The following is a 15,409-nucleotide window of genomic DNA, read 5'->3' as shown; positions in this document are numbered from 1 at the left end:
AAGATGTTTTTATTATTGATGTAGTGAATGAAAGCCTGTATGAGCAAAATGTTAAACTGTTTATGTTTGACTCAGATAGTCCCCTACATAATAATTTAGTGCATTTGAAGGAAAAAGATATAAAAATCTTTCCTTTTCAACTTTTTTGCAAAAGTCACCCCTCTTGTTATATTGTAGATTATGCAGTTGGTGGCGGTACCATCTGTATGGAATTACTAACAAAACGAGATAGGATTGGTTTTTACACAATCTTCAGACTGGTGCCACCTTAATTAAGGAAAACAACCTGTGTGAAATGTGGTGGCATCAAGGTGCCGAAACAGTACAGTCTTTCCAAAGTCTTATAAATTCTTTGTCTAAATCTGTGAGAAGAATGGTTCATACCTGCCACAGAAGTTATTGACGCGCGCGTGCACACACACACACACACACAAACACACACACAAAGAAACAATAATTTTATACCAAATTCTTTACCTTTCTAAAACTTTAAAAATAAACGTGTGATTAACAGATTTTTCTCTTTAAAAATGTCACTGAACAAACAGCGTCCCACTTAAAAGTTACTGTTATCTCCCAACCGTTATTTGAAGTTCAAACATCGGTCGTATTAAATGACCATATCTGAAACCTCCAGATGATATTAATGGATATTAATCATATATATCGAAGCCCATTTTTGCAAAATTGCAAGTGTTTTTCTTCTAGTTTCTATGAGTCAAGCACCTCCAAATGGTTCGTATATTTGTGGTTCACGCCTAGTTAGCACACAGACACGATAATGTTTCTTACTTTGGGGCCGTTAGTCGATTAGAGTAGCCCAAGCTACATTCTCTCTCCATGTAATAATTCCAATACCATTGCATCTAGACCAAATTTGATTTTAAAAACCCCAATTCTTTAAGGTTGAACAGAAGGTCAAATAATATTAAATTGACTGGATGCACGAACTCAGTTGTATATTATTATATAGTATTGTCACCTCTATTGAACTCTAATAATAGATCCAAAAACTATAAACACCCACTAATTGTGACAGTACATATGCGACATATATTTTAGAGAACAGTAGAGGGAAGACTGGCTCGCAGGAGCGTACGCTGTATGTAAAATGTGACATTTCTGTGGGTGGGCTACTGTCAACACTGAAATCAGTTTTGTAGGCATTTTTTGTGGTTTTCAACATTTGTGGGATAAGGTACACGGCAAGTGCAGATGTGTGTTTCATAAACTTTATTTCATTACGTTGCTCTACAGTTTTCTGAGTTAGGTCATTATTAGTGTAACCTTTAAACTATTATGTTATATATTAAAGGTAATACATATAAATATGAATTAATATTTTAAAACAATTATCTTGATAGGTAATTTTTCTTCTATTTTGAATTTTTAGGCTAAAGAAATAAATCATTTATCAAACTGTGTGAGAGATACAGCTAAGTATTTGATACCAATTCCCAATACCTTGTCAAAATGATCATTAACAACATTTTCATTAATTGTTTTATTAACTTTCTGTAGCCATTATCGAAAAATAAATCCAGTTATAACAAAATATCTGATTAACGCAAATTATTACAAATAAAACTAATTTTCTCTTTACAACTTCGTAAAGAGTTACTTTTGCTTTCACTCATGTGATTGTATCATAGAAAACCAACGTAAGCTGAGGGTCCTTCAATTTGTTTCTTTGTTGTTCAGCAAAAAAGCAACACAATGGGCTGTGTTGTGCCCAATGGGGGATCGGAACCTAATTTTTAACATTTTAACCTCTCAGACTTACCGCTGAGCTAATGAAGGGCTGAGCCTTCAGTTTTGAAATGTTACTGTCTATATCATGTATCATAGTAGTAAACCAACGCGTTAATTCCAATTCGAAATGCATGCTATTGTTAAGATTGATTCCTGAATGAACTGTCATTGTGAATAGTTAAATATTTTACAAGGTGTACAAAGATAAATTAGAACAAGGGAATAAATAAACGACAGAAGTAAAACATTTTTTATCACTCAAATTTATTCGACGCGTAGTTATCTCGTGAAGGTGTTATGATATTATCAGTTCAAACGTAAAGTAGGTTTTAGCTTGGAAGACGTTACTGTGTAGTTAACTGGTACAAGCGATAGTAAGAGTCTTTGTGGAATTCAGAAGAATAAGTATGTTTAGCTAAAATGCTTTTATAAAGCATCTTGATAGGTTATGGCATAAAATTCAAGCTCCTTCTGCTCGCTGTGTTGCACATTTACTTAGGTGTGTGAATGTTGTATATTAGAACATGGAAGTTACGCAATAAATATATTGTAAAATTGATTATTATAAATTAACAAGAAATATAGAAGGAGCGCACTTGTGTGAATAAGTCTACAAAAAAAACAACAATTAATCGCGTTAAGACGAAGTATACGCTTATAATATCAATCTACACTATTTTTTTGTCGTCTCCTGCTCTATATTTATTTATTTTAACGATAGAAAACAGAAACCGGACCTGATGACTTATGGCATAGTTCATTCACAGAGGGCGTTAAAGACTAGAGAGTGAAGATGAATGACCTCTGTAGGTTGTTCTGCGTGGGTGTTTGCAGGTTCGACACATGTGTTATATATTGAGTTGGAAACTTAAAATCGTCATAATTAAACTTTACAAGTTATCGTACAATCGTCTGCCAGACAAACACAAAAACGAATGGTCGTTAATATTTAAATCCCCCTGTATTCTGACTGCAAAATAGTGATGAAAGATTTCAAGTAAATAAAATATGTAGAGAATAATCTATTTGAATGAATGCAATACCATCTGTTTAAAAAGTATACAATCAATTCAGTCATTCTAGGAATACATTTACATACCGTTAAATATGCACTGCTTGTACCAGCTGTTTTCTAGGCTAGCTTCGTGCATTGTCCTTGAGATACCAATATTCGTGTAAAAAGAAATTAACATGTATGTTAGACCCTTTGAAAAATGGCTAATATTTTATGCTACAGAAGGAAACCTGGTAAATTTTCTTGAGTCTTTCTTCTCGATAATATCAGATTTAAAATTAAGAAGGCACTGAAAAAACACACCAAGAAAAGTTCAACAATGAGCATCACAAACTTTTGTCGAGATAAATCAGTCCAAATTAGCATGTTTTCAAAATATTTACGCTGGTAAGCTAAAGTTTTCCAAAACGTATTTCTCCCTATTCTTGTACAAAACGTATTTCTCCCTATTCTTGTACAAAACGTATTTCTCCCTATTCTTGTACAAAACGTATTTCTCCCTATTCTTGTACATAAAATCGTTTTGCTGGTGAATATTCCGTGAGTATCCAAATTTATGTTCATGTTCTTAAAATATAGACAAATATTTGGCTCAGTATTTTGGGCACTTTCCAAAAAAAAAAAAAAAAAAATATCTTTGACATGAGATGGCACCAAACAGAAGGATTTAATTACTGATAGTGGGGTTTACATCTAATCAACTTGTTAGGTCCGGCATAGCCAAGTGGTCAGGGCGCTCGACTCACAACCTTAGGGTCGCGAGTTTGAATACCCGTCACACCAAACTTGCTCCCCTTTCAGCCATGGGAGATTTGTAATGTTACGTTCAATCCCACTATTCGTTGGTAAAAGAGTAGCCCAAGAGTTGGCGGTGAGTGGTTGATGACTAGTTGCCTTCCATCTGGTCTTACATTGCTAATTTAGGGACGGCTAGTGCAGATAGCTCTTGTGTAGCTTTGCGTGAACTTAAAACCAAAAACAATCAACTTTTTAATTACCTATTGTGGGATTTACTTATAATATTCACGTTGATTACCTTTAGTGGGATTTACTTATAATCAACACGTTAATTATGTACGGTGTGATTTATTTGTTATCAACATGGTTTAATTATTATCTTTCACGTTTATTTTTATTTTTTCTTGGTTTTAAACTAGATACCTGATGAAGCAAACCGTCATCATGATGATTTTATGGAAATTAATTGTAAAATATTACTTTGTCTCAGCCACTTCTATATCTATTGTGTCTCAGCCATTCCGTTGAACGTTTTTATTAGTCGAAAAGTTTATTAGCGCTAGATGTTATGTGCTTGATATATTCGTGTACTCTCTCCCAAACTTTCACTCCGGATATTTTATAATAGTAACTTTTAGCGTATCAGTGAGTCTCTTGAACTTGTTTCCTGAAATAAAAGCATCATTTGTTATAAGTTGAATGATGTGGCGGATACAAGATGTGTGCAGTAACTCAATAGAAAGAAGTCGAGTTCGAACACCGGGTAATGACGATAGAGTATTTATAATAGGAGTAGAGAAAAATGTAATTATTTAGTTAATTATATATAGTATAATATATAACTGTAATACTAATTATAGCAAATAATAAAAACTAATCACACAAATAAGACTTCCACCATCTTTGTTCGTTGTTCAGTTGTGAACGTCATTCTTAAGATGGGTGTCAGTAGTTCACAGAATTAAGTTAACAGATTCATAGAGTGCAGTCTGAAACTATAATATAATATCGTTGACAAAACAATTATCGAAATGCCCAATTGTATTTTGTTTTTCGCACAGTGGCTACAAACTTATCATACAAAGTTCTTAACATTTAAACACAGTATATTGATAAAAAAGTTGGTTTGTGTTTTATAGCTCCAAGGCCACTATTTTGCGCGTAACTGTAGTCGAACTAATATATGAAAGTAACTCTAAAAAGATTGTTTAATAGTGTAGTTTAGCTGTTTTTCCTAGACGTGTAGTGATAACCTTGGCCCACTTAACAACTAACGTAAAGCACGTTTATGTTATTTACTTTACTGGTAGCAATTAAGCCAGTTTTATATATGCTAGCAGAAATACCAGCCATACGGGCAGGTATAACTGCTTGTTCCTGAGGCCTTTTTTAAAATGTAATTGTCTGACAGTTATACAACGAAGTACTCATTTAGTAATGCTCACCATCCATGGTTTGGTTTGTTTTGAATTTCGCGCAAAGCTATACGAGGGCTATCTGCGCTAGCCGTCCCTAATTTAGCAGTGTAAGACTAAAGGGAAGGCAGCTAGTCATCACCACCCACCGCCAACTCTTGGGCTACTCTTTTTACCAACGAATAGTGGGATTGACCGCCACATTATAATGCCCCTACGGCTGCAAGGGCGCATGTTTGGTTTGGCGGAGATTCGAACCCGCGACACTCGGATTATGAGTCGAGTGCCTTAACAACCTGGCCATGCTGTGCCCACTATCCATGAGGAAAGAGATTTTTGTTAAAATTTTATTGAAGTATTTATTTGTGTATGTTTTCTTATAGCAAAGCCACATCGGATTATTTGCTGAGCTCACCGAGGGGAATCGAACCCCTGATTTTAGCGTTGTAAACCCGTAGACTTACCGTTGTACTAGCTGGGGGCATATTTCTTTGAAGACGCAGCTATTAATAAAAGTTCATTGTTTTTCTGTTGTAACACTTATGATATTTTCACTAAAAAACGTTAATTAAATTTTAAATCTTGTTTTTTGATTGAAACTTACTCCATTTTTTATTTGTAATTTTTATTGGTTAAATCTGAAACATGTAATCTTTGTGGAAATTTCAATTATTTTATTTATTCCTAAGAAAAAAAATACTGCTTATTTTTAAAAATATTACGCAGTTATGATTACTGATGAACGATGTGGTTGTTTTCCAGATCCGAGTTTTGGATGTATACATCGCAAGTTCCATTATAATAAGACGTATATTTGAAAGTGCATTTCATTTAGAATCGTATATTTCCATTCATATTACTAAAGAATGCGGTATTTAGTCGAGTGATAATCGATATTCATTTTATAAAATTTTTATTATTTCTTGTTTATTTCAAACGTGTGAAACTGGACAATGTTGAACTTAAATGATACGTATAATATCAAAGTAGCGTAACTTAATGAGAAATATAAACTGAATGCCTGTTTTAACTTCAATAAATGAGTTTCAGTTTAATCTGACCATTTGAAACTTCTAAAAGAAAAGAAATATGTAATCACTATGCATTCCCCATTTTCATCTATTTAAAGCCTGTATATCGTAATATGTCATTGAGCCATTCCATTCAATGATAAGAAAGGTGTAAAAATGGTCCTCTGCCGACATGTTTTTGGATTACCTAGTATGGATTATTATGATCTGTCTGAACGTAGTACTTTGTTAAATGCAAAACTACCTAATGAGAAATTTGTGCTGTGCTCATCACTAATGTCGGAATTCAATTTTTAAAACTATAAGCTTTCAGACTTGGTGTTGAGCTACATAAATACAATTTGTAAGCATTTAAACTAATAACAGTAATGAAATGAAAGAACAAACATTTTGTAATAAACGTAAAACGGGAAAATACTTATAGCTCGAAGTGGATGAATGAAGTAACATGTATACTGTAAAGTTAATTATTTCTAATTTAATATATTGCGTGTATATTTAGTAAATAAAGGTAAAAGTAAGTACATCAAATTATATACATTTTATCGATGTGATGCATATTGTTATTTCTTGTATTACTTCAAAGATGATCTGCGTGGACTAGTTGTTACGGCCTGGTGGTTAGTGCGCTCCTATTCTATGTAGTATATACTTTTAATTGGAATATCGGACAGGCATAAAGATGCGTTTGCTTAATACCTATTACGGGATATTCCATAAATAAATGAATATTTAGGTGGAAAGCAGTATGGTGGTCCGGCATGACCAAGTGTTAGCGCGATCAACTCGCAATCTGAGGGCCGCGTTTCAATTCTACATCACACTAAACATGCTCGTCATTTTAGCCGTGGGAGCGTTATGAAGGTCGGACAATCCCACGATTCGTTGATGAAAGAGTAGCTTAAAAGATTGTGGTGGGTGGTGACGTGTAGCTACCTTCTTTCTAGTCTTGCACTGTTAAATCAGGGACAGCTAGCCGAGATAGCTCTCTTGTAGTTTTGTGCGAATTTCCTAAACAAATGAAACATAATTTGTACGTTGTAAAACCTTATCAAATGTTGTTGCGGTATTTTTGTTTAATGTAAAAGTTATTTTACGAGTTTTAGTCTGGAAGATAAAGATCATTGAATGGATGGCTGTATAAACCTTGGCATTGTGTTGCTTAAAGTATAATTAACCTTAAATAATCCTTTTAAAATGTCTACATTAATGACTTCTGGTTTTATATAAGAAGACTTCGAGATTGCTTCGTGTTCAGCAGTTAACGACACTTTCTTATTACGTTTTCAGGCAATAAGCTGGTTTAAAGTGATTCATTCAGAGAGAATTTCAGTTAGGTGACATGCATGCTGAGAGATTTAAATAATACATTATCAACATGTGAATGTAACAGGCTTACATTATATATTCTACGTTTTACTTTATTTGCTTTTCTTTTCAGGCAACTTGCTAAATGTGTAAACGAATGCAAGAATCAAGCTTCTAATGCAAAAAGGTACATTATTCTTACATATATATTCTTATATAAATCAATAAATCTGGATTACTTTAATTTTTTATGTATGTCTAATTTACATACATAATGTACTCTGTCCTAAAGCATTTAAGGAAATGGCTGACAATGTTAGAGTAATTCTCTGATATAAGTTTAAGTTGGTCGAGGCTATTGATAAGTTATTAAAGAGTATCAGTTTATTACCAGTTATACTATCCTACTATATGTGTTGATTAGTCCTTTGTGAGGGCTTTTTGAAATGTTTAGGAAAATGCATTCATATTTTAATCTTAAACGTCTATATTTTTTCGTTGCTTAATGAATATTTTTACAAGTACTTACGATTGATTCGTCTTAATCTCTAGTTTCACTTTGTGAAAGATTGAATATGAATGTTGGGTTGGATTGCTGAAAAAGAGTGTTAACAAAGTTTTATCTTATTTTACAAGATTTGTGGGAAGTTTGAAGATCCAAGAAAATAGATGCAGACCCTCATTGTATAACACCCATGGTAAGAAAACATCTTCATTTGTGATGGAGGAATTATTATATCCTGGAAAATCTGAGACTTAGATCATGACAGAAATTAGAAATAGAGTTTACCTAAGACTGTTATTTTGTTTTATAATAACCATCAGTAAAAGTATTATGGTAATGCTACACACAAAAATATACATCAGGTTCATGGTTTTGTTATCTAATGACTAAATTTTAATAAAAGCAAGAAAAATACAATTGGATATACAAGACTGTTCAGATTAATAGCTGCTATTTATTTTAGTTTAGTCACTTAATGTTTAATGATTATTTAATTTTTATAGCAAGGTTGTTAAAAGTCAATTATTTTAAAAGTTGTGATAAGTTTCCTTACATAACTTGTATGAGTCGTACATTGCATATGTAGTAAACTTCACTATTGCTCATGTTATCTCACTTGAAGCTTCTAAGCTTTCTCATGTTTAATATTGTTGTTACTAGAGGACTAGATATTTCTATATTTTTCTGTTCCATATTATGAATACATACAGATGCAGGGGAGAGGTAAGAAATAATGTTAATGGAAGTAAAAGTGAAGCTAGACTGCATGATTTTCAGTTTAGTCATAATGGATGATTTCTAAAGTGAGTTTCATAGCTGGTGTTGTAACATCAGAGATAGAGGAGAATAATTTGTCTTGTCAAAGGATGTTCTAAAATGACTGAACCCACCTTTGAATACTTTGACAAAAATGAGACAAGTATTTAAAACTTTGAATACAACTACAATAACCAGTGACATAGTACATTTGGTTTGTACATACATTTGACTTGGTTTGAGTATTTTGTTAAAAAAAAAAAAGTGCAGTGTGTGCCATCCATTTATTATTGCAATTTATTGTCAACATGTCACAGACATAATATAAAGAAACTGTGGTCTTTATATAACCTGGCAAATGCACAAAAGACAAACAGTGTTTTTGAAAACTACAGAGTAAAAACATTGGCATTTATCTTACAATGATATGTATCTGTTGCAGTAGTACCTACTCCCTAGTTTTAATCTAAAATACTTCACACTGTGAAAAATTCTGCACTATACACTATTAATTTAGTATAATAGCTACATTTTTATTTTATGTGTGTATATACTTATGAATGTTTTATGAAATTCATCATACCTCAAGATATTAAGTTTTAACTAAAATGTGTTTTCAGTTGTACCTTCAGATGATGGAGAGAGTGATGGTTGGGATACAGACTTTGATGATGATGAGGTAAACAATATATTTGATGAAAGAATAGTAACTTTAAATATTGTGTTTCAAAATTGTTTTGACTCTGGTGCTTATGTCATTATGGAATGTTTTTTAATATTGTAATAACAATAGTAAATTACTTTTAAACAATATTTTGAAATTAATTGTTCATTACATACAAAAGAGGATAGTTGTTATATGCTACTGTAATATACTTTCTTAACAGAAACTTATTTATAATAGATATGCTGACTTCAGAACAGTTGATGTTTTCAGAATTTGATGTCAAGTTAGATGCTTATAACGGTTCAGTCACATTAACCTTTAAACAGCAGAAATGTTGTAGGTAGCAGCATCAATTGGTAATAGCTGCCATTTAAGGGTTAAGGGAATAGAAACATGATACTTACACAGTGTACACATTGGTTCCATTAAATTTTTTAAAAAGAATCATTTGCAAATCAATGCCAAAATAAAAGAATAGCTAAAATTCCTCATGAGGTCACCTCTTTACAAAAACTGTTTACTGAAAATGATTACTGGTGATTTTTTAATATTTTGTGAATAATTTGCATAGGTGTTTTATTCATTTTATGTTGTATTAATTCTAGTTTTAGTTTGGTGTATATTTAAGTTATAGTAAAAAAAATGTGCACTTTAATTAGGTATTTTTTTTGTCTTTTTTTCAAACTGAGGTGAGTGAGTTTTGGTGAAAAACTAGTAGGGGTGATTGATATTATAAAAGGTTAAGAAGCACTAATTTAACATATAAGCAACCTTACAAATTAGTTTTCAGTTTAATTAATAAAGCAGTATTTTCTTAAGGTTCAATATTTTATGTTATTTTTTGGCTTTGTTTTTCTTTTTACTAACAGAGTTCCATTTTATTTGTATTTTATTTTTCAAACGTGTTGGCAATTGCTTTTTTTTTAATAGGATATGGCAGATCAAGCAGTATATAATCCTACTGTATCAACACTTAATTTAGCAGAGACAGGTAAACCCATTTTGAATATAATGCCAGATCTACATCTTAATACTTACTAATCAAACCATGAAAATGAACTGAAGAAAATAGTTATTAAATTATTGTATTGCAGAAAATATAATAAACAACTGTTTGTTTCTAATAATGAATACAATTGTTTTAAATATATATGTATGTGTGATTACTTCATGTGACTTTATTACCAAGTACTATTACTGTTTATTTCAACATTTAAGAAATCAGATTAGTTTTTGTAAATTATTTGAAATATTGTTGTAAATTAGTTACAAGTCATTGTTTTTTAATATATTTTCTAAATTAATTTTTTTAGAACCTCAAATTCAAAACCTCACTGCAAGTGAAGATTTACAGGTAATACAGTACTATTGGTGTCCATGTGTTTTGTTTAATAGTAGGAATATTGTTTTCATGCATTTTTAGTGTTGAATTTGAAAATGAAGATAATTTCAGGTATAATTGAATTCTAAAAGTGCTCATACATGATATACTTCACATATAATAAAAAAGTTTAAATTTTCATTTCGTGTTGTGAAATGTTTCATTTTTCTATGTAAATCTGATTTTTAATAATTATGATTTTGTTAATTAATGTTACATGTTAAAAAAACTTCCTTATCATCAAAAATTAAATTTTAATTATTGAGAGAAATTGTAAGAAATTATGGTCCAAGTACAAATGGTTTGTTAAAATTCTGATTTATATTTTAAAAAGTTTGTAAATTTTTAAATTATATTTTTTGATGTAAGAATAAGACTTTATCAAGTCTTACTTATTAAAAAATAATTTTGTTTTGAGAAACCTGTTAGTTGAGTGATTTTTGTTACAATAAATGTTTTCTATGTGTCAAGGAACTATACTGTTAAATATGTTTAGAAAATGCATAGCAATTAATTAATGTTTCAATTTTTAAATAGATAAATGGAGACCAAGCTGTTTGTAACATAGCAATCACCAATACAGTTGAATTCCATGGAGAAAACAGTTTAGAATCAGGTAATATATTTGTAATATGAGAGATATCAGTAACATTTACAAATATATATATATATATATATATATATTTACAGAACTGCCAATCTATTTACACTTTTTTCTGAGCATGGAATTACTTTATTTTGTACATTATTATTTTTTGCATTTTCTCTGTACAAGTAGTGTATTCCTGTGGAATCATGAAAGAGTGTCCAACCTCTCACTTCATATGTTGGAGAAACTATCACTCCTTCACTACAAATGCAGATTGTTTTTCATGTTGCTGAATGACTAGAAACAGTAAAGACTTATAATATTAGTTTCCTCTCATTTTCCTTTGATAATAGTTTTATAAAAGTTTCTTTTTTTAAGCTTTGTAATATTATTTGTACCTAATAAATATTATTATCATGTACAGGTACTGAAAATGCCAACAAAGTTTCATTTTAAATTATTAAATTCTGTTGTTTAGATTACATTGTAAACAATGCAAGTTGTCTAAATGATGCACATTTATTTTTGTGGACTTTTCCTAATAAAATTATAAATCACCTGTGTTTTGTTTCTTCTTTTCAGACAATGATGCTTCTGGTTATTCAGAAGCTTCCAGCCAGGTTTCAGAGCAGACAGTCGAATCCATTCCCAGTACAACAGCAAATGTAATTGATGATAAATTAGGTAAGTTTTTGCAGTGTTAATAGTTTAGAGGAGTAATGACACACAAGTAAGTTACAATTGTCAGTTTTGTTTTAATGGTAAAAGCCAGTAATTGACTTAACATTTTTTGACTAAAAATGATGTTCTAAGCATTATTGAAATAGTTTAACCTATTTATTACTTAGTTGGAAAAGCTGGACAAATTATAGTAATTTTGGGGCATTCTAGTGTCTGATACAGATGTAAAAAATATGTTTACTAAACCAAGAATGTGAGTATAAAAGATCTCAAAGCTAAACTGAATGCTACATTTTCAGGATTTTATGTAATTTTCTATTTATTTTTATATATGTTTTATATACAGTAACTGATATGTTAAAATAAAAAAAAATTAGGTTATACAAGAAGACTTAAATGAAAAAGAACATTTACAGTATTTTTCCAGCTTACAAATGTTAACAAATTTCTAGTAATCATTTCCAGTTGTACAAAGTGTTGATGCTGTACATGGATTACATGTACTAATATCAGCTTCCCCATCCATGAAACCTTGTGAATTTCAGTAAGTGTATGTAATAAGTATGCATATATGTTACAGAAATTTTGCACCTTTCAACTAGGTAGCCTGGAAATTAGAGTTCACAACACTCCTTTTCAATCCATGATTACTAGATCAAATAACTGTCCTAATTGTTAGCCCAACCTGTCTCAAATGATATTTGAATCACTTGGTGTAGCAGTCCAAAGCCTTGTTTTAGTACTCTAGCAGAAACTATGTAATGATTTCCAGCTTCTTTGAATCATGATAACAAGAAGAGAAGTCCTACATTTTCACAATGATAACTAGCTAGTGGTACCAGCTTAATCACAAACAACGTGGTCTATAAAACGTGCACAATAAATTCTTTGCTTTCCAAACATGTAGAATGTGTTTGCCATCGTTCTGTCATGCAGTTGCAAGGCTCTAGTACTGACTGCACTTCACATCTCTTCTGGCAGTATTACTGGGATTATCAGTAGGTATCTAGGTTTTTATATTCTACAGGCCCTATGAAGGACTGTGAAACACTACTTGCTTTAGTACTTTCTTAAGCTCTGTATGACAAGTATAACCTAGGTTGAACTTTCTTCCTTTTGAGTTTCCATAAATCATTCTTTACAACACAACATTAATGATGAACTATATATAAAGAACATGCACATCTCACCTGTTAGTCACCATTCTATTTTAAGCCAGACGAATTCTTAGTCATGAGCATGAAAGATCTAATTATGTTTACTCTGTGTTATTCCTGGTTTAGAGGAATAATGGCACACAGGTAATTATTCCACACATAAAAATAAGCTCAAAGATTGGTCTGGAGGAATGTTAATGAAGGAACAACTGCAGAAGTGAAGAAAAAAAGAAACTTGATGAACATAATGAAGTACCTGTTTATTTTATGTTGTATAATTATGCTAAATACTTTTGGAATAAAAAAATTAATTAATGTACATGCTTGAAATTAAAATTATATAATTATGGTAACATATGGTTGTCATACACACTAACTTATTTGAAAATACAGCAATTAGCAGAGCACCCAAACTACTCTAATAATTCATATTCCATCTACAAATGACCAATCACAAACAAGGCTGCAACAACCCACAACTATCTGTATCCCTACTCCACATGAAAGTTATAAAGCAGTTCTATGTACACAAACTGACCAGACCAGCTATAAGATGGATGTAAATCTTTAGGCTGAATCTAACACAACCTTAATCAGATTTAGCATTTTCCAAACTATAATTTTGGAAACATTTAAAGGTTTTGCAAATACAGAAATATTAAATGTTGCATGCATTATTTGAATAAGTAACTGAACTTCTGAATCATCTGATAATTATCTGTACTGCTTTCATCCAATTAGATTGTGCATCTTCATCATTTAGTGAAGATAACTCTCCAACTTTATCTTCAATATCTTTGAGGAGGTTACCTAGACCACCAGAAAAGTCATCCATTCCTAAACCCCCAAGCCTAAAGCCATCATTGTGAGTGTCTTTCTGCTAACCTAATTCATACAATTTTTGTTTGCCTTTTCCTAGATGATGAAAACTTCAGAAAATGCAATAAGTTGTATTACACAAAATGGTATATATTTCAAAATTGTCAAAACCCTTTCAAACATTTACTCTACAAATAATGAAACTAGGCAGGATAACATTTTGTTTGTGTGGATTATTTTTAATATTGGTAGTAAACGTTTATTTGCTACTTAACAATTTTGTAACTTCTGATATTTAAACATAATGTAGAGACTTGAATTTTCACAGAATAAATGAATTTACATGCTTGTTAGTGTTATAGTGTAGGATGTATAAATTCAAAAAATAGTGATAAAACTAAATCAGCTTTATAGTTTCAGATGTTTTATTGATTCTGACTTGAGATGTTTTTAAGTTTAAGAATAATTTGATGGAATTTTGAGAAAAAATGCTAGTGACCAAATTATAAAACTTCACTCAAAAGATCATGCTTGACTTTAGAAAACAGGAGAACAAATGATAACTTAAAAACTTGTGAACAGTAATATAAATAAACTACAAGGATGCAAAATTGGAATGAATTGGTATTGTTTTTGTTTCTGAACAGTACAAATACCACTTTAAGGTCAGCACTGAACAGAGGACCTCCTCCATACAGAAGACCACCAAGTGAACCTCCTCCGCCACCTCTACCCCTTTCCAAAGTAAGTGTTTCTCAAGATTTGTACTCCTTAAGAAAAGTTCAACAAAATCAACACTTTTAGGTTTTTTTTGTGAAACAAAACAATCTTTGAACTCTGAAAAATTGGGCTGAACATGCTTTATAACCATTGGCATACATGTAAAAAATAAAATGATCAGCTTTTGTGACAAATAACATGTAGTCCCTGAAGGAATACACACAATATTTTTTCAAAGAAATTTAACATTGTAAGATCAGTTTGGAGTTTTGATTAGTTTAAATTGTCATATTGGACATTTATCATATGAGAGCTACTTGTGCAAGCTAGTTTTGAATGAAACTGAAACTGATTGGTTAAGCTGTGAACCTGTATTCTTAATGGTTTAATGTAAAAATTCACCAATGATCAAAACGAATAAATGAAAATAGTAACTGACTAATAATTAAATTTGGGTGATTGTATAGATTTCTTTGAATTTTATGTTAACATTAAAATTGGGGTCAGTCAAAAAAAAGTAGTGTCTATTTTGTGATCACAGTATCTGGCAAATGATAGAAAGTACTAAAATTGCCTTAATGATTTAGTATTAGAGATATGGAATAATGGAACTTTTGTGCTTATCATTTCACCTTAATTTAAAATTAAGGTCTTCCATTTGTGTTCAAGTTTTGATGAAAATCAATTGCCTTTTGCAATTTAACTATAGAAGCTCTGTTTTTAGTACTAAACTAGACAGCACAGAATGGGAACATGTCTGAAGTTCATGTTTACTTATCTTTTTGTTACAATAGGAAGGCTGTTTGATTTAATGTTTGCTTGAAATGTAAACATTGTGGATACAATAATAGTAATTGAAGTTACAATAATCAAAA

At 31.0% G+C, this 15,409-nt stretch overlaps 1 protein-coding gene across 8 annotated transcripts in view; it reads left to right on the top strand.

Moving 5' to 3' along the window:
• LOC143253166 (uncharacterized) overlaps nt 1-15,409 on the top strand; it is a 126,162-nt gene that overhangs the window by 92,833 nt on the left and 17,920 nt on the right. For all 8 annotated transcript variants that reach the window (XR_013029435.1, XM_076506557.1, XM_076506548.1 and 5 more), the window contains 9 exons: nt 7,393-7,446; nt 7,896-7,957; nt 9,141-9,199; nt 10,118-10,178; nt 10,501-10,541; nt 11,106-11,184; nt 11,740-11,841; nt 13,737-13,860; nt 14,462-14,558. Coding sequence is in view for 7 of the 8 variants with exons in the window: in XM_076506557.1 (XP_076362672.1) it covers nt 7,393-7,446; nt 7,896-7,957; nt 9,141-9,199; nt 10,118-10,178; nt 10,501-10,541; nt 11,106-11,184; nt 11,740-11,841; nt 13,737-13,860; nt 14,462-14,558 (679 nt within the window). In the remaining variant the exon portion in view is untranslated. The remainder of the gene's footprint in view (nt 1-7,392; nt 7,447-7,895; nt 7,958-9,140; nt 9,200-10,117; nt 10,179-10,500; nt 10,542-11,105; nt 11,185-11,739; nt 11,842-13,736; nt 13,861-14,461; nt 14,559-15,409) is intronic.

This window comes from Tachypleus tridentatus, chromosome 1 (genome assembly GCF_004210375.1).
Source record: "Tachypleus tridentatus isolate NWPU-2018 chromosome 1, ASM421037v1, whole genome shotgun sequence".
NCBI classification, from domain to species: Eukaryota; Metazoa; Arthropoda; class Merostomata; order Xiphosura; family Limulidae; genus Tachypleus; species Tachypleus tridentatus.
Note: the sequence above shows the minus strand (reverse complement) of the source record. Positions and strands in the feature narration are given on the sequence as shown.